The sequence below is a fragment of the Falco biarmicus genome, chromosome 10 (genome assembly GCF_023638135.1).
Source record: "Falco biarmicus isolate bFalBia1 chromosome 10, bFalBia1.pri, whole genome shotgun sequence".
In the NCBI taxonomy this organism is placed as follows: Eukaryota; Metazoa; Chordata; class Aves; order Falconiformes; family Falconidae; genus Falco; species Falco biarmicus.
In genome coordinates, this window is record NC_079297.1 from 35,440,402 (window position 1) to 35,459,106 (window position 18,705).

General features: G+C 39.6%; 1 protein-coding gene across 6 annotated transcripts in view; it reads right to left on the minus strand.

The window, feature by feature from the left end:
- Positions 1–4,092: 4,092 nt before the first annotated feature.
- The window catches only part of TOLLIP (toll interacting protein), a 66,691-nt gene continuing 52,078 nt past the window's right edge, over positions 4,093–18,705 (minus strand). For 5 of the 6 annotated variants that reach the window (XM_056353888.1, XM_056353887.1, XM_056353884.1 and 2 more), the window contains 5 exons: positions 17,488–17,670; positions 16,232–16,384; positions 15,477–15,567; positions 11,683–11,703; positions 4,093–5,275 (listed from right to left, as the gene is read on the minus strand). In XM_056353888.1, coding sequence (XP_056209863.1) covers positions 5,061–5,275; positions 11,683–11,703; positions 15,477–15,567; positions 16,232–16,384; positions 17,488–17,670 — 663 coding nt within the window. In that variant the 3' untranslated portion in view covers positions 4,093–5,060. The remainder of the gene's footprint in view (positions 5,276–11,682; positions 11,704–15,476; positions 15,568–16,231; positions 16,385–17,487; positions 17,671–18,705) is intronic. The other variant, XM_056353886.1, reaches the window with a different exon arrangement.

The following is an 18,705-nucleotide window of genomic DNA, read 5'->3' on the forward strand; positions in this document are numbered from 1 at the left end:
GCTCACATGAATTGAAGTCCTGAAGCATGGTGGGAAGTATTCAGCCACTTCTTGCTTCCATGCTGTGTGAAGATGCTGAAACCTCCAAGACACACACAAACCATCTTTCCAGTTTTTAATTTTTTTTTTTAAAAAAAAGTGTGCCCCAAAGCAGTTACCAGATTTGTCTTACCAGTTGTTTCAACAGGAGTATTTAAATTTATCATTTTAAAGTATTCACATAATACTCTGTGCCATAGACGAAAAATAAAATCATCATTTCTTTTGGCATCATCCTACCAAGGTTTTGTCATTCAGACGCCCACATTTTAGTAGCTTCAAGTGGTCTTTTGCGAATGGACAGAACCAGCACTTCAAATGTATTACTTAGGATGAAGAGGGAAAGAGTTCCCAGTCATCCTGCTACAAGCCATATGCTGATCTTTGATTTGAGCTGAAAAAAATCAACAGTCTCCCCTTCACGACTTCTTAGCAGTGCTATCTGAAAACCCAACAAGCAGGTACCTCGGGGGAGTATCTTCTGTGCAGCGATCTCTGCCAGCAGCAGCATACAGGTTAAACCAATAGCTTATTCCGTTAGTAGGACTTGAATCAAATCGAAACATCCAAATAAATGTATATTAAAGCTTTATATACGTGATCAATTAACGATCAAGGAAACGCAGAGCTGACGAACAAAAGACATCTGAAAACGGAACAGTAACCCAAAGCCTCTCTCACGCCAGCACTTACCGTGTGACCTGCAACGAAGCAGAGCCTGATCCAAACCAGAGTCCAGTGAAAATATTCCTGCTGGTATCAGGAAGCTCCGAATCAAACCTCACATTTATGGAGAGAAGCAGATGATGTTGTTTAAATGAAGAACCTCCCTCATGAAACGCCCGCCTCATGACTGCAATGATCAGGTTCGTTAGTCACCTGCCGTGAGAAGCGGCCGCTCTGGCCACCCCGGGCAGCACCACACCAGCCGGCCGGTACCACTTGCAAGAGCAGGTTCCGCGCCATCACAGAACGCCCCAGCCTGGCTGGTTCCCTCCTCCCTGCACAGGCTCAGCGCAGCGTTCGCCCCACACGCCGAGGCGCGTATTGACGCGAGCAGGAGCGCTGCGGACAGCCCGCTGCTGGCACCAGCCCAACAGCTGGGAGCAGCAAACAGGCCGCAGGAACGCGGGAGGGGCAACAACTCGGAAGGAGGGACACCATGTCAGAACTGCCAAGACAGCTCTGCAGTCAGAGATGCTATGTGAACCAGATCTTTAACATTCATTCGTTATATACCAGCAGATAAAGCCAGCTCTCACTGCAGCTAAACCGGCACACAGACAAGGTCTATTTGTAACTCTTCACCTGGACACCACTGTCATCTGGAGACGTCTCAGCCCCTTCACGCTGCAGAGCATTTCCTCCATACCCACACACTCTTCTTCCCTCCTTCCCTGCCCTCCAACGTTGTCCTTCGACCAACACAACCCTGCTGTGGCCTCGTTCCACCCTCCGGGCCTCTGACACCGTAACGTTTCCTTGAGTGCGGCACCCAGGCGAGGCAGAAAGAGGCACCCGCCCAGAGGAACGCTTCAACACTTTCCAGCCCTCACCATCCTAGTCCCACCAGATGATCACAGTATGAACCATCGTAACTTGTTAACTAACAAGCAAAAGACCAAAGTAAGACAGTAACTGATACTTGAATTCTAGACCAGTCTACAGACGAAGACTCAAATTGTGGTGCCCTCCAACAGAGACGTAATACACTTTCATTTAGATGATATATTTATTAAATTAGAATGAAAAAGTTAATGTACTTTAGAGTGCAAGAAACACATTTGGACACTGGACCTCAATACAGAGAAACAATGTCTTCAGAATTATTACAGCAAAAAACATCCTCTGTATGGTATTACATATCAACCAAACAAGCAGTAACATTTGTAAGGGAAAAAACATTCAGTACCATCAGCAGATGCAAAGAGCAGTAGAGAAGAAAGTAGCAAGGATCTAGCTAGACAAAAAACATTCCTACCTTTAGCAAGTTTAGGCTCTTGGCAGGACTCAGACTAGTACTAAGAGCACTGACTTTTAGCAGATGCCTGTCTTACACAGCTGGCTTTGGCTCCAAGCTGCTGAAAGCTGTTGAGTAGAAGAGCAGCAGCGAACGTAGCATTATCCCATTAGCATTTTGTCAAAAGCTACAGTCATAGCGGGTGACAACTTCGTTGTTTTAAATCAAGAAACAGACCTTCAGCTCCAACACCTGAATTCCACAGACGCTAGATAACCACACGCTCCCTGCCTTTTTTCACCTCTCTCCAATTCAAACCTGACAATGAACAGTTTGACTGAGAGGATATATATGCTGAAAAGCTGAACAGGCTTATGGTTAAGTGTTCTGTTCTTTTTAAAAAGATAAAAGTAGCACGTCTTGACGTAAGAGTTTCAGCTATAATGCTTAATTAAAATCAAGACAAAAATTCCCCAGAACAAATAGTTAAGTATAGTGTAACGTGCTGAAATCCACCTACTGGCCATACTGCTCCTACACGTCCCATCTTCAACTCACACATCCACCCCGTTTTGTCTAATGTTTGCTTAAACAGAACAAAAAAATTCTAGAGTCAAGAGCCTCCCCCAGAGGCCCCAGCCCAGTTTATGAATAAACCTGGCGACCCCAACATTCGCACTTACCCCTCCCGTGGTTAGGACTGAAAGGCGTTTATTCTGTGCTTGCAATTGAGCTTAATAGGATGCAGTACGATTTACCAGCCATTAAGTTGAACCACGACCATTTGCTTTTATAAAAAGCTGTATTATGGATCCCAACGTTTTAATATAAAAATTTAAATATATACATTTTCCCTGAATTGTTCCATCCCTAGCAATTCATGTTATCTGTGTAAAAGTTAGAGCAAGACACTCTTCCTGGAGATATCGAAGCATTAAATCCTTACCAAGATTTACCCTTTTTGGGTGAAAATGTCACAAATCCCTGTGCTATAAAGACTAAACACCTCAAAAAATTTACCATGATTGTAGGGAAGGGGCAAGACTAACTTCTTGAAGAACACCCGTTTTATTTTAGAAAATAAAATGCGGTAACTCTACAACTGAAGGACACAAACTATAGCTTTGAATCTCAGTATTGAAAAGCCAATTGGAAGATGTGTGAAGACACTTACCCTTTCAACAGTAAATTTAAGGTGGTAAGGGATTCATTAGGGATTAAAAACTTAAAATCATACGTTATGAAAAGAGAGCTTTAAAAGCTCAGAAGCTGGGATGATTTTTGGTGCTGTATTTTAAAGTTTCAGTATCGCTTTTAATCATAAAAAAATAAATAGTAATGCTCTACTGCCAGTGCTACCTAACGGCTTCTTGAATGCAAGGGGGGAGGAAATAAAATCAGCTTTTCAGCAGATAATGAAGAAAATATTTTAATCGTGGAACATGAGACAAAGCGTGGGGAAGAAGGGAATATGGGTCCCTTTTCCCTATTCCAAACCCAGCTCTAATGTTCTCACGAATCACTCACGAGCCTAGATTTCAAGTGTACATTCATTCCAACTCTTGAAAATATAAAGGTCTATGGCTATTGTAGAAAGTATTTGAAATCAAACATCACAAAGATAAAACAGCAACATTGCACATCACTGGAAAAATAAACTGGTGCATACTATTTAAAGTGCATTACTTTACCATCTACAAAAACGGACACCGCAGAACTTTATCCAGCGGGTGTAACTGGTGCATACTGTAAGATTCCGCAGCTCCAAAATGAACTGTTATCTGAAAAAATAACACTAACAATAAATACAAGCAACCTCCAGCCTCCTCTGAGGATTAGGCTATAAACTCAGATATGTTAAATTTTCTCTCGCAAAGAATTTATTTCCATCTGCATCAAATATTCATAAATTGACTACAGCAGCTGTAGTCTAACAAACCACTGAGTAACTCATAATGCCATTCAAAGATTCTGAAGCTACTACTCGTGCTTCTTATTTCAGATTACAGGAAAATACACAATTTTTCCACTAATACAAAACTGTAATTTTGCTGAAATAAAGGTATAAAGAAAGAAGCCTTATAACCAGATCATAGATTTCTGCTTTTTTAATGTAAGACAACACCTTAAATAATTGTTTACGGCTTCAGTAACTTTCCAGGTAGAAAGAAAATAAAAATCTCGCCTTCTGCACTTATCCTTTGAAACAGCCATGGGAATGCAGAAGTAGGTAGAGTGCAATTAACTGTGGGAGTACATTAAGGCTCAGTCCCGCTCTCTGCCACAGCAATACATACTGTACGAGTTAGAAGTTACTTGTTAGGATTTTACAGATACGTAGCAACACCGTATGGGAGGATAAAGCCCCAAATGCACACCAGGTAATATATTGCTTTGGTGTATGATGAGTAACTGAATAGAAGATGCTCATTACAAACACCAACAGCGCAATTTAAGAAATTTGCTTATTAAACAAAAAATCTTCAATCAGAAACAACTGAATATATCACAGCAATAACTAAACACCACAGGACAAGGTAAGGGTCTTTCTTTTAATTTCCGGCAGACACAGGCTGCTTGATGAAACCTAAATACTTTAACAGATCAACTATGTTTAAAGAGCAAGCCTTCCGGGGGGGGGGGGGGGGGGGGGGGGGGGGGGCGGGGGGGGGAGGTTTTTTCCAACCTAACAAACAGTAGTAAATCCTGTACTGCATAGAGTTACTTTGTAAGAACAAGTTTATGAAAAGGGGGAGAGAAAGAAAAAAAAAAAGCAGCAGCATTACTCCCCACCCCATCAGAACATAACTACACAGGGCATAGCTGATAGTAAAGATGCTTCAATGCTGCATTGTAGGACACAAGCTAAACTGAGTATGTACAGATTGAGAAAGAAAGTGAAAAAGATCCAAATGTCCAAGGAGAAAAGGGGTACAATCTTTCACACAGGATGCGCTCGCTAACAGAAAGCTGCTGGGACATTCTTCCTCTAGCTAAATCCCTGGCTTGGCAAGTAAAAATAAGTGGCATCGAGGACAAGGACTATGCAGGAAGTGCGAATCTATGATTCTTCAGCTATCTGAAGCAAGGAGTTGATAGCTGCATCCTTGTTCCCCCTCTGAGCTTCAAGCACTGAGCGGATTACTTCCCTGTCCATGTTGGGAAACATGTCCTGGATAGACTTCAGGTCCTCTTCATTACACAGGTGCTGAGGGTTGACCGCAGGAGGTGGTATTGCCACTGGCACCATGCCTGGATTACAGACTGCAGGCATCCCTGCGGGCAAAACACAGAAGAAAAAAACCGCAAAACATACATGAGTGGAAAATTAAATTAAATTAAATAAATCAATGATTTTGAAGAAGAAAGCAGCTCATGACTCATCCCAAGTCATCAACTTTTTTTTTTTTTTTTTTTAAACATGTACTCAGGGGTGGGGGGGGGATGGCAGAGATTAGACCTAGACCGTTGCAATCACGATACACTGGAACAGGTTCTCTGCCCAAGTTATGTTCCAGAAGTGCTAAACTACAGTATGGCAACAGGTACAGCTCAAGAATTAGGTATGATTTGCATTAACCAGGAATACACATCACTAACCAAACACTAAGCGCATGACAGAAAGGTGTGGTTGGCTGCCCCCCATCATATTTTAGCCCCTAGTGTATTCACGTTGTGATGAAAAAGATGATTTTACACCAGCAATATGCAGAACTGATACTGAGACATTCAATTCATGCAAGCTCCGCTGCATTCAAAGGAAAGCGAAGTACTTAGGTTCACAAGAAGACTCGATGACACTCATAAGCAAATTTTAAGCAAGTATTTTTCTCTGGTTAAAGTTCCATCAAGTTCAGCCTGCAAAAGTCACAAAGTGGCAGAACAGCAATTCCTCTCATGCCTACAGGGGTACACACTGCTCCAACCTGTGCTGCTGCCAGAGGACAACATTCATCTGACACTTACGAACTTCTTGTACATCTGTGAAAACTTAAAGCACTGTCAGTTTACAAAGACTGTCTTAGGAAATGAGTTTTCTAATTCCTGTTAAAAGAAATTATTAGACTTAAGTCCCTTTTCATCACTTAACTTTTACAATTATGCAAAAATCCATCGCTGAAAATACCTTTTGGTTTTATAAAACTAAAACCAGCTGTAGTATACATCTAAGAGCTGTTATCACTTCTGAAAATGCTGTATTTCACGTCTTGTCTAAATAGTTCCAGACCTGACTGCTGTAGTCCCACACCTTTGGGGTGGCTTTTCCAGTTCTGCCATGCTGGTGCCAAGGAGAACTACGTGCACCTCTGCACAAACACGCGCCGATTCGCACAGCCGCCTGGTAAAGCCTTTGTGTTTGCTCTCTACGTGTACCCGAGCATTTTGTCCACTGCTTGAAACACTATCCACCTGGTATGCGAAGGACCTGGGAGTCCCCGTGGCCAGGGAGTTGCCCACGGGCCAGCAGTGTGGCCAAGGGGCCAGCGGGATCCTGAGGGGCATCAGGAGGAGCAGGGCCAGCAGGTCGAGGGGGGTGATCCTCCCCCTCTGCTCTGCCCTGGTGAGGCCACATCTGGGGTGCTGTGCCCAGTGCTGGGCTCCCCAGTTCCAGAGGGACAGGGAGCTGCTGGAGAGGGGCTGGCAGAGGCTGCAGAGGTGATGAGGGCATGGAGCATCTCCCGTATGGGGACAGGCTGGGAGAGCTGGGCCTGCCCAGCCTGGGGAAGGGAAGGCTGAGAGGGGATCTCATCGATGCACACACATCTCTCCAGGGCGAGTGCCGACAGGACGGGCCAGGCTCTTCGCAGCGGTGCCCAGCGACAGGACAAGGGGCAACGGGCACGAACTGCAACACAGGAGGTTCCTTCTGAATGTGAGGAAGCACTTCTTCACCTTGAGGGTGACAGAGCGCTGGGACGGTTCTGCCCAGAGAGGCTGTGGGGCCTCCTTCCCTGGAGACATTCAAAACGTGCCCAGATGCAATCCTGTGCAATGTGCTCTAGGAGAATCTGCTCTGGCAGGGGGCTGGACTAGATGGTCTCCAGAGGTCCCTTCCAACCCTGACCGTTCCATGATTGTTACAGAATAGTCTACAGTAATTCAAAGATCTTTATGTGTGTAATGACCAATCAAGAAATCACCACCAAATGTTAGTTTTTTCTTTACATATAATACTTTTAACACCAGCCTTACTATGTGATTTTATTTCCCATTTACTACTGTAAGATCCTTCTGCAACCTGCTGCAGTCAGAGATTTCATAAATTGCTAAGAGTTTTTGTTTTGACAAACTGCCTGTTAGCCCCCTTCCCTCAATTAGTTTTTTTAAAAAATATGATGCACCCCCCAGACCAAAGGCCTCCCTCCATTAGGGGATGACTCATTACTTATCTTTATCTGTTCATCAGCTTTTCAAAATAGCTCTTACAACCACAAGAGGACCTTTATTGTATCAGAGCATCATATGACAGGAAGAGTCCTTGCAAATAACGTGTTCAAAATGCAGCTGGCAAGATGATATGCACAGACCACATGATCCTTACCCACATACTCATACACCTACAGTTTCTAAGGTATGAGCTTTCCCTACCTAACCATGTCCCCTTCTCCTAAAGTTAACCTAGTTAGTTGTTTTAATCAGCTCTTTCTAATCTCCATAGGTTTTAATCTGTCTACGCAATAGGAAACAGTTACCTCAGAACTGTTCATAAAAGAATTCTCAGTTTGCTACCCTCCAGTCTTCTGAATGCAAGGCTAATTAAGCAATAGGTTACATACTGCAATTGGTAAAAAAAAAAAAAAATGTATCAGAAATGCAAGACTGGGAACAAATGTCTCTTACCTGCATTTTTTTACTGATCATCTTAACAATTATGTGTCTCTTCCTCCCCCATGCTATGGTCTCATGTTCCAAACGGCTTTTTTTTGTACTCCCTTACATACTTGTATCTTTAGAGTCACTTAATTACCTGAACGATTCTAGGTTCTCTGCTTCTTTAACATAAATAGTTCTACACTCCTTACACATTTGATCTTCAAAAGCTTTGTTATCCAACCTTATTACCTGTTTAGATTTAATACGTAATTTAACTCTCTCACATTCCCTTATTCGGGCAGATGTCCCAATTTTTGGCACAAAACCACTTTACTGTTGTACAGCAGAGGATTTTTCTAGGGTTCAGCAAGGGAATTTTTTTTTTTTTAAATCTGGCATACATTTACTTTGAGAAGCTAACATTTTTTACATAGTTTTTAGTACACCAGTTTAAAAAAAAAAGCAAGCTAATCTCAATTACTGCTTTTTAAGTTAAACAAAGGTGAACTGTTAGCGTCACCACTATCATACATCTTCAAAATAAGATACTTTTTGAACCAGGTTTCATATATTACTCAGGAGTAGATCAAAAGCTGCTTGTCTTCTATTGGAATTCTAACTGCTCAAAAAGCATAATAACATAAAGCAAACCTACAACCAACATAGTTTTCAAGTATGCCTCTTTGCAGCCTCATCTCAGCATAATGACTGCAAGTACTTAAGTGATCAAGTACATTGAGACTACATTGTACTACTTTACTCAGACTTAGTATCTCCTAAAAAAAAAAGCAAAGAGCAATTCCAATACTTACCTTGCCTTTCCAGATTTTCTTTGATGTATTTCATTAAAAATGTCTATGCTCACTAACATACATAATTTTAGTATCTCAGTGAATATCTTCTTTCAATAAGCTGTATTAAAATTCACATTCAAGGTTGTATCGGCTAAACTCATCTTAACTTACATCAGTTCTGGCTCAAAAGGTACTATAGTTGAATATAGTTTGACTGCATACATTGCAAATGTGATTTTACCTAACATACTCTTTGCTATTTCTTTCCTCACCCTGGACTTCTGTCCTATCTGAAGGGATGCATTACTGAATTGTAAGCACCTCCATACTCACCAATGTTCTCCAATTTTGATTTTAAAATTCCCCTTGTAATCATCTTAAGTTTTATTAGAGGCAAAAAAGAAACTAGATGCTTTAAGTCTAATGTACAGGCTGCACCTATTTGAAATGGTTCATGCTGGCAACTAAAAGAAGTGTCCTTCTCACCATACATTTATTACCTACACATTAGAACCACGTCTCTGCCAGGCCACACCACCAGGACACCTATCGCCTCTTCCACAGCAGCCTAAAATTTAGCTCTAGAGCTTCTTATGCCATTTGGACTACGGCCCCTGGAATTCTGTCTGGCACTATGTGTTTGAACATATGGCAAATCAGACCACGTGTGCACCCTGGAGTCAAACCACTGTGCAGTCCTCCTCAACACTGCAAACGGACTTTACCCAATAATCGTATCGAGCAGCATTTCAGACTGCCTCTTCCATAGCTTCAACAAGTCTCAACTCCTTCCTCACATTTCCTACAAAAAAATCTAGATATTTACAACAGGTGAACAAAGACACATGGCCTCAAAAAAAAAAAGTTGCAAAGTACCTGAAAGAACAGAGCAATGGAAGTTGTGTTTTACATCTAAAGTTTCCTAAAATTCTTTAGTAAGTCACCAGCACCCCAAGACTATCCAACTATCAGCCTAACTTGTGTAGAAACTGCCCATACTGGTCACTTTAAAAATATTAATCCAAATGAAACATGAGGCTCACTGAGTACCACAGCATCCTACAGCTTACCAATAGTTTCAGTGTCTTGTAGATGTAAAAAAAAAATATTAAAAAAATAAATCTAGATCAGCACAGTTTTTCTTACTGCTTTCACCAAAACAAGATAATTATGAAACTAGATAGCTGTACAGGCAGTATTATTTTTAATCTATATTATTGATTTTAGAGACAAAGTTCTTAATAGCATTGTTTTCCACTGAAGAATTTCAAAACCTATTTTCTCAGCTCTTAACAGTTCTAGAATTAGTTTATGCTGTCTACAACTACACTATATACAAACAGGTGTTACTATCACAGCGATTCTTAACAAAACCCTCCATAATAAATGCTTACTTGTTACAAAACATAACATTCAAGCTATACAAATACCAATGTAAAGAGTCCCTTGGTTTTTTGCTTTGTTCCACACTCAGGCTAAAAGCATCTATAATTTCTGATTTATAAAACAGTAAGCAAGACTTAAGCATAAGCTTGAAGGAACTACACACTAAAATTTGGCATTTATTATAACTTTCTCTAATGACTGCATATATATAATTTGCTAAAGTTATTAAATGTTCAGTAAAAAGTTGCTTTACATATTAAGCACCTCATTTCCCTAACAGGTGAAAACAAACTAAACCACGTAAGAATTCACTGTCAATGGAATTGCACGTTCCCATTTTGCTCTCAGATATTAGGTAAGTGTTATAAATCAGAAGAATGAAGCAGTTTTCCAGTTCAGTGAAATGGCAATGGCAAACATGCTGACATAAGCAGTGACATTCCAATACATGAAACAAGCACGTACAACAGCAAGTCAATCGCTGTGAGCGCCAATGGAAGCATCAAAGCAGAATTAACAGGGTAAACTTTTTCTACCTGCACACAAGGCATTACACACTTTTTATTTTCTTTTCTGGTTCAGTGCCCTGTGTTTAATTTCTTCACTCGTTTTTACTCTGTCCCATGCATAGTCCCTTTCAAAGTAAACTCGGGAACATTCTCAACACTAATTCTTCCATTTAAATGAAGAAATCGGTATCCTTTTTAAAAATACACAAATAGAACTTAATGATATTTGCTGCAGGAAAATCAGTGCTAAAATATGTATACCACCATTCCTTTTTTTTAAAAAAAAAAGTTGCTTCTTTGCAAACTACTAGAACAGCGAAGCGTACAGACCCACAGAAAAATTCTGCAGTTCCACTGCTCAGAATAAACCAAATTGTGACAACCACATCAGTTTTATTTACTCCATATTTCTAAAACTCAGAGCATCATGAAATGGCATTTTATCTTGCAAGGAGTAATTCTAGAATTTTCTGAACATACTTGATTGAACACCAATGCTTTTATCAAAGTTGAGGATGTCACAATATCTTTGCACAATTCAAAATCAAAGATGTCATAGTAAAGTAAGTCTAAATTGAAGGAAAATTGATCTCCTATAACATAATTTGCCTTCAGACTTCTAGACAGATGCTTAACTTGACATGGATCAAAGATGTGCACGAAACATATACACTGATGAAAAAAAGAGAGTGCTATCTTTTTGAAAAAAGGCTTATTTGAAGATTAACAGAAGGCAACTGATAGCCTGTCTTCTCAATGTCATTCCAGAACCAAGTTCTTTCTTCACTCTCAAGTTTACAAAAAGTCGTGACATCACCTGCTTCTCCCCAAACCTTGCAGCAGCAGAACAGTTTCAAGATCAGTTTCTCTTCTAGGAAACCAGCTCTCTGACACAGAACAGTTTCAGAACCATCAAATCACATTTTATCCTTCACACCATTACCGCCAATTACTTTAACTATTACAGCTTGAAGCTGAGCAGATGCCTTTTAAGACTTTCCAAGAGGTTAGAGGGGCTATAACAATTTCCAGGAGATGCCCTGAATTGTTCTATTGTGACATCCCAGTGGCAATACCTTGTGATACAGTCTGCTGTAACAAATAAAGCTGTTTAGATGAGTTCATGCAAAGACACTCGAGTCAATGAGGATGGGAGTGAGGTAAGAGCTTGGAAACTTACCCAGAGCAAAGTACTCAAGCCCTAAAGATAGGTGAAAATGAAGGGGCAAGGGGGAAGGAATAAGACACGGGAAAGAAATATTAATCTATTTTCAAAAGGAAATTAATCATTTAGCTTCCAAAGGTGAAAGTTGGATAAACTGAGGCAATTGGGTAAAACCTGAACTACCTCATATCAAAAACTAAATGCTGCTAGGATTCAGTCTACCAACTAATTTGCTTCAGCACTCTGAACAAGTTTCCTAAATGTGGTGTTTTTACAAAAGTAACAGAGGAAATCTTTTCAAAATAAGTAAACCACCAGGTGTCTGCAGCAAGGATTATATTTTATAGCCCACAAAGGACAACACACATCCATGGTTTTCTCAACAAATAGTTTGTGACGTTAGTAACCCATGGAACTCAATACAGACACCTAGAAAAATAAGGTGTACACACACACACACCTTTGCCTCAATAAAAAATGATATTCTGGACTCTGATAGGGCATTGAAACACATGAGGTTTTAATGCACAGGTGTCTGTAAGGTAAGTACAAATAGATTGCTGATTTATCCCACGAATACTTAGCTGGTAAGAAATATGTCTTGATTATTGAACTAACTTTTCTTAGCTTACTGTCTCTGATACGCTATCAAGATCAGCCTGGACTGTAAGCAACTAGTATACCACAACCTTCTACAGCCTAAACTAAGTAATCTTTAGAAAAGCAAACAGGTAGATAAACATAACTTCCATAAGAGCAACAGGACTGACAAGTTCAAATTTTCCGAAACAATCCACAGATGTATCATCTATGGCAACTACAGTTTGTAGCAACTAGTGCTATTGTCAGCAAGTTTTTCATTTTTAAAACTTCTGAAATTAATCAACATGGTGCAAGAATATTCTGTGGCCATTTCTGCTCTCACCACAGCTCTGTAACATCTACCATCAAATGTGGGGAAAAGAACATTACCTGTGTTGGCATTTCAAGCTTCATGTGCTTAACACAGTGACTAAGTGCTTGCTCCTAGTATTTACCTCAGCTTGCATGATAAGCATGAGGAATTAGTTGCTTCAACCTTCATTAGAAGGTTAGTTACGTATACTTGGTTTTGAACAAAAATTTTCTGTTACATAAAAACAACTTGGCCTTTGTGACACTGCTAAATTTAACTTAATGCCATCTCTTCTTACAGCACAATTATTTTGGACATTAACAAGTAACTCAGACTGTCTGGATAATCATTTTAGTCCACTCACTGTACTTCCATCATAGATAAGATTTAGACTCTTACAGTCTTGCCCAACAGCAGAATCTCCTCCTTTCATACTGATGTTCTACCACTGCTCTTCTTGAGGCAGCCTCAAAAAGAGAGACAACCCTGCAGGGTTCCAAAGGAAGCGTACGGCAGAGCTCCCCCCGGGGTACGATCGGTTCAGCTGGGCAGGGAGGGCCAGCAGCTCGCAGGCGCCTTGCTGCAAGACGATACAGAACCCAGGAGCAGCCCCTAGCTCATATACAGAGAACATTCTGACATTACTCCGGGTCTTCCAAGATGCACTACTGGTTCCTTTTATAATTTGAAATTACTTTTATTAAGCCATACCATTAAATGTATGAAACAGTAAAAGTATTCTGAAGTCAAGTCACTTTCAAAGTCCAAACCTAACCATCCATCTAATTATTATGAGCGGGTCATTGATTAGTGAATCGGCAAAAGCTCTAAAACTCACAGTGCTTTGAGAAATTTTGATGGTGCCCACAGAAATTCTAAACCAGCAAACTCAAAGCACAGTAACATTAAAAAAAAAAATCATAACCACCAAAAATAGGTCAAAGGTGGCTCGTAGTAAGTTTGGCATTTATGAAGTTAAAGGAGTACATTTAAGCTTTCCTAGAACAAAAGTTCAAATCCAAGGGTACATCTTTGCAATGCTTTACAAATACAAGTCACAGAATCAGGAAGAATTTTCAATACAGAAGATTATCATAGCAGTAATTAAAACAAACATGCTGGAACTTTGCAGAAGGGCACAGCTCCAACATACAGATCAATAAAATTGGCACATAAAGGAAAATTCTTACATGCTAGAATGTCAGGCACTACTGTCAATTGCTAAACATTAGTTATTGCTTTACTTGTCCAAATAGATTTATGAAGTATTACCAAAAATATTCTCCAAATTATAAAATCTGCAGAACATAAGATCTGAACATCAAGATGCACCACTGTACTTGTTTTTCCATTTTGAAGGTCTAATATCAGTTTTATCTGTTCAGTTCTACATCTATTTTCAATTATACCTGAAAGTACTCTCTTTGTCATTTCTGCTGTTCGTACTCTGGCTGGCACAGTAATTTTGCAATAGGGATATTCTCGTGTTGATCTGTTCAAGAAGTTCTACAGCACCTTCTATTACATTGCTATATGTACCACCCCAGCTATTGTTTTTCTTTCAACCATACACGAGCTAAGCATGTTTGAAGTTCACCAACTGCTTCAGCATATAGGGATGCAATGAATCTATAAGCAAAAAATGTATGGTATCTAATTCAAACACAGAAAAGCTACAGATAAGTCTGGCTTACCACAATGGCATCACACTTCAGGAAGCACGCATAAGTTGGAACCAGTTCATTGGCAAAGCAAGCAAGACTTAAATCCTGATAATTAAGCTATAGGGATAAAAGCACTTCAAGCGAAGCAAACTGCATGTTTTCATCCAGGAAAAGAAGTATGTAACCGATTTTTTCCATGTTTTGCTCTAACTTAGCTCTGTACAAATGAAACAGGAGGTATGATCCTTTACAGAGTATGAAATTTCAAATTCAATCAGAAATTGAGTCTTTAAAAAACTCACACAACAGAACTGTTGTCAGCCTCCAGCACCACAGTTAGGTCCCACACACTCTTATCACTCATTCATGCACTTGTATGCAAAGAAATTCAAAATATGTAAATTTGTATCTTGTTTTATTTAAGAAGTATGCATATAACTGAATAAATCTCCATGCAAACTGGAGTTTTTAAGAGCTGTAAGTGAAAGACACAAAAAACCCAAGTGAACTTTACTTATCAGTTATGTAAGTAGGGCAAATTCAAGCTTATTTACATACTTTAAACTTTTCATTTTTGATAGAAAAGTTACAAACCCAAAATTAACACATCTTTCTATACAAGTCCAAAACCTACTTTGCACAGACCAAGAGAACTGACAATACCTGCTTTAGCTCTTCTTGATTATTTACGTTAACGATCTCAGCTTCCTAACATTTTTCACTCGCTGTGCTACACACTCCCCATGCTGTGTAGCAAGCTTCCAACAAAGCACCTTCAAAGACCACAGAAGAGTCAATCTGTTTACGGGCTATTTAAGCTGCAGGTCTGATAGCACAAGTCATCTGGGGCACTTTCTGATGTCTGAAGAGTTTCATACATGGATTGCCACCGTTTAAATAAGCACACATTAGAGCGCAGCCTGATGGTATTTAATTATTCAGTGACCTGACAGTCTAAAATAAATATTCAAAAAGAGAAGCCTTCAAGTTACTTGTTCCAACTTGATAGTCATTTTAAGCCATTCAATCAAACCGACACAGCTCCCTTAAACAGGGTACAATACTGAAAGCAGACCTACACCGAATTCACTCACTCCTCCCCTCCCAAGAACATATAATGGGAAAAGCAGTTAAGGACAAATCTCTCATAGCTTCCTTCCCATTCTGAAAAAATAGGAGAAATTTGGTAGTTATTTCTGCAAAACCCTTCATCTGGAAGTTTTAAGAGTCTTCACAGAAAGAAAACATACCTGCTATAGGCACATATCCAACTCCTTGTTGATACACAGTGGGCATCAGGACCACTGGCTGCGGCTGCATCATCATGGCAGCTGGCAAAGACTGGACACAGAAAACACAGATTAGAACTACTCAAGAAATAGAACAAAGCAAAACCAGCAATTAAAACAATTAAAGCAGTATTTTCAAAGCGTCACATTGCAAATCCAGGTTCAATATTACAATATGACTATACTAAGTGCTAAACTATATTAAGCAAAATCTCTGGCAAATTAACTGAACTACCATCCTTTTAAATGGCAATTAATTTGCCCATAAATCAATGTAAACACATCATGTCAAACTTTCGTTCTGCAGCAGTTTCACAAATTCTCTCACTGAAGCCAATTATTTCAAAACAGAGGTTTAATCAGCTTTCATATCTTATTCTTGAGAATTGACTACACAACATACTAATCATAAATTTTATCTTAGAGCAAACCTGAATGGTCCTAGCAGCAAATTTTAATTCAAGTCAATTATTTTTTAGGTAAACCAGATAAACACCCATTTACAACCTAACCAAAAAGTATTTACTGCCTTAAGTAATATTTTCAACTGCTAATCACAAAGTTCAGTATAATTTTATATATTATTTTAAACACTAGTACACACAAACACCCGGTAAGGTGCTATGGAACTACTTCTACTTCAACCTTAAAGTATCTCCCTCTCACAACCCAAGAAGCTTTTCTCCCTTCCTACTCCCACTCCAGGCTCAGCTTACCGTATACGACATAACCAGATTAATCATTCCTTCCTTGTCATCACCCTGCCTTCCACTCAGGCTATACCATTCATCCTCCACATTTCCTTGTTTCAGAGACTCAGGTATTGTAATGTGTGTCCAAGCGATACGGTCATCCATTGAAAATGCCCGCTGGGATATAATTTAAAAAAAAAACAAAACCCAAACATATTATCAACTTAATTATACTGGAAAAAAATAATCTTAAAATTATTCTTGACTTCAGTTTTATGCTATTTAATTTTATCAATTTTGGTTTCAAGTCATTAGTTTTGAAACTACTGAAGTGTCAGTAAATATTGCAGCCATCTCCTTTCCAACAAGGATGAATAATACTTAGAGTGGAATTAATAGACTGATTGCAGATATTTAATGATAAAAAACTGAAAACCTAGAACAGAACAATTCTAGAAATAAAACATATGTTTATCAGCATAGCCTGCGTGAATCTAGCGACATCGTATTAGAGGCCATTAAATGAATGTAAACAGCTTCTGTTCACAGCACTATGAAAGGCTGTGAGCTCCAGTAATTCAAGAGCAGATACGAGTACTGCTCCTGCCACTCCTGCTGCAGCCACGAAACTAGACAGTTCAACTCATCAACCAAGCCCAGGAAATAGCATCCAAAAGCCTCACTTGCATAATGACTGCACAGCTGCTGCAGTGTCAAGTTTTAACACACAGTAAGAGAGGCAGCAAAAAAAAAAGAGGCAAACCACAGACCTCAGCATCAGTTGCAGACTCTTAAGTTTCTGCAAATAAATCCTAGTGACTACACACAGTCTATATTTGACATATATTCTCAGCATTTCTGAACTTGGGAAAGCTTCCAAGCTCCTTGTGGGTTAGAATAACACCGAAGAATTTCCAAGTAAAACAGCATTGTATAAACAAGCTATTTTTAATAGGGACAGTACAGAATATAAGGCTTCAGGGCATTCTGATAGCGAAGAGGAGCTTAACCACCACTCAAGACATTTTTGCTTCTCTTCCTTTGCACGGAACCCTGCTAATGCCCCTTATCAGCTACCAAAGTAACAGCTCTGATATTCCTGGGGAAGAGTAAAGCCTTATGGATTGCTGCTGTTGGGATTCTGAAAAAAATTTATCATCTCCCAGACAGCACAGCTAAGAAACAGCCTTTGGTAACTCAATCCTTTTTTGCAAGATTTCACCCAAACCTCAGTCCAAACACAGGAGATGGGGAGGAAGGAAAAATATAGTAGTTCTGACCTCATCAAATATCTCTAGATAAAAAGAGTCCACACCCGGGGGAACAGTGCACTGAATCACTTTGTTCCAGCGGGGGTTCTTGGCTCCGTTATGTGCTGTTGGAGTTTCATACACAGCATACCCCAGCCGTATTCGACAGTATGGATCCATGCGGGTCATTCCATAGTTCTTTGCCAATTTTGCCTGGAAAAAGAAGAAAGCCTGTAAGCATGTAATATTAACCATAACTTGAGAAGGTAATTAATATTAGTTCACAAAGAGAATCAAACACTGAAAAAGGACTAGATTCAATTATGAGGTAAACAGGAAAGAAAATGTCAAGAAAAACAGCACTCAGAGTTAAAACATAAGCCAATGACACCACTAAATGTCTGGGAGACCTTGAAAAGGGAACTTCTAGTTAACTTGACTGCTGTAGAAAATACACATCTTCATAAGTAACTGAAGGTTAGTTACTTCATACCAAACCAAAAGCTGTATGATTACAAGGAAATGGCAACAACTTCAATTTCTGTCTAGATATCGGCTCTCCAATATACAATCAACTTACTGCCATAGGTAGCCTGTCCCTGAAGTACTTTTAAATGACGAAATACAGAAATCCAGTAGCTTCAAGAATATCACACAATACAAAAGCACAAACTGCAACAGCAGTTTAACTGAGGTAAAGATCTAGTAGATCATACTTTCGGAAGTGATTAAAAACTTACTTAATTCAGTGTGAGCATTTGATATTACTTAATTCAGTGGGCAACTCAAGTTCTCCCTGACTGTAAAAAGAGATGTGGTACAGAATCAAAAAGATAACCAAGATCCTTTTGCTGTAACACCAGAGGAATAGAGCAAACCAAGTTGATGACAGCCTTGAAGACAGCACAGAGTACTGCTGCACAGCTATATGCAAAGTAGAAATCAGACTTTTTTGGACATGGTGCTTCCCTGACTTGTACTAAGCAGCTTATAGCTCTTTTTATAGTAAGACAAGTGACAAAACGTAGTGCCTAGGATGCCTCCCACCTACAGAACATTTAAAGAACTGGAACAGTTGAGACTTGCGTACGATTTAGTGACAATGGATGAAGCTCTGGCCTGGAAAGCCCTTTTTTCCTTCAGGGAACATGCTGGTTCAGTAATTTATACGTTAGAGCTGGTGAGAAAGGCCTCAAAACAGTTTCTTGTAAATGTGAGCTTAACAAAGTAGGAAGGTTGGCACCTAGG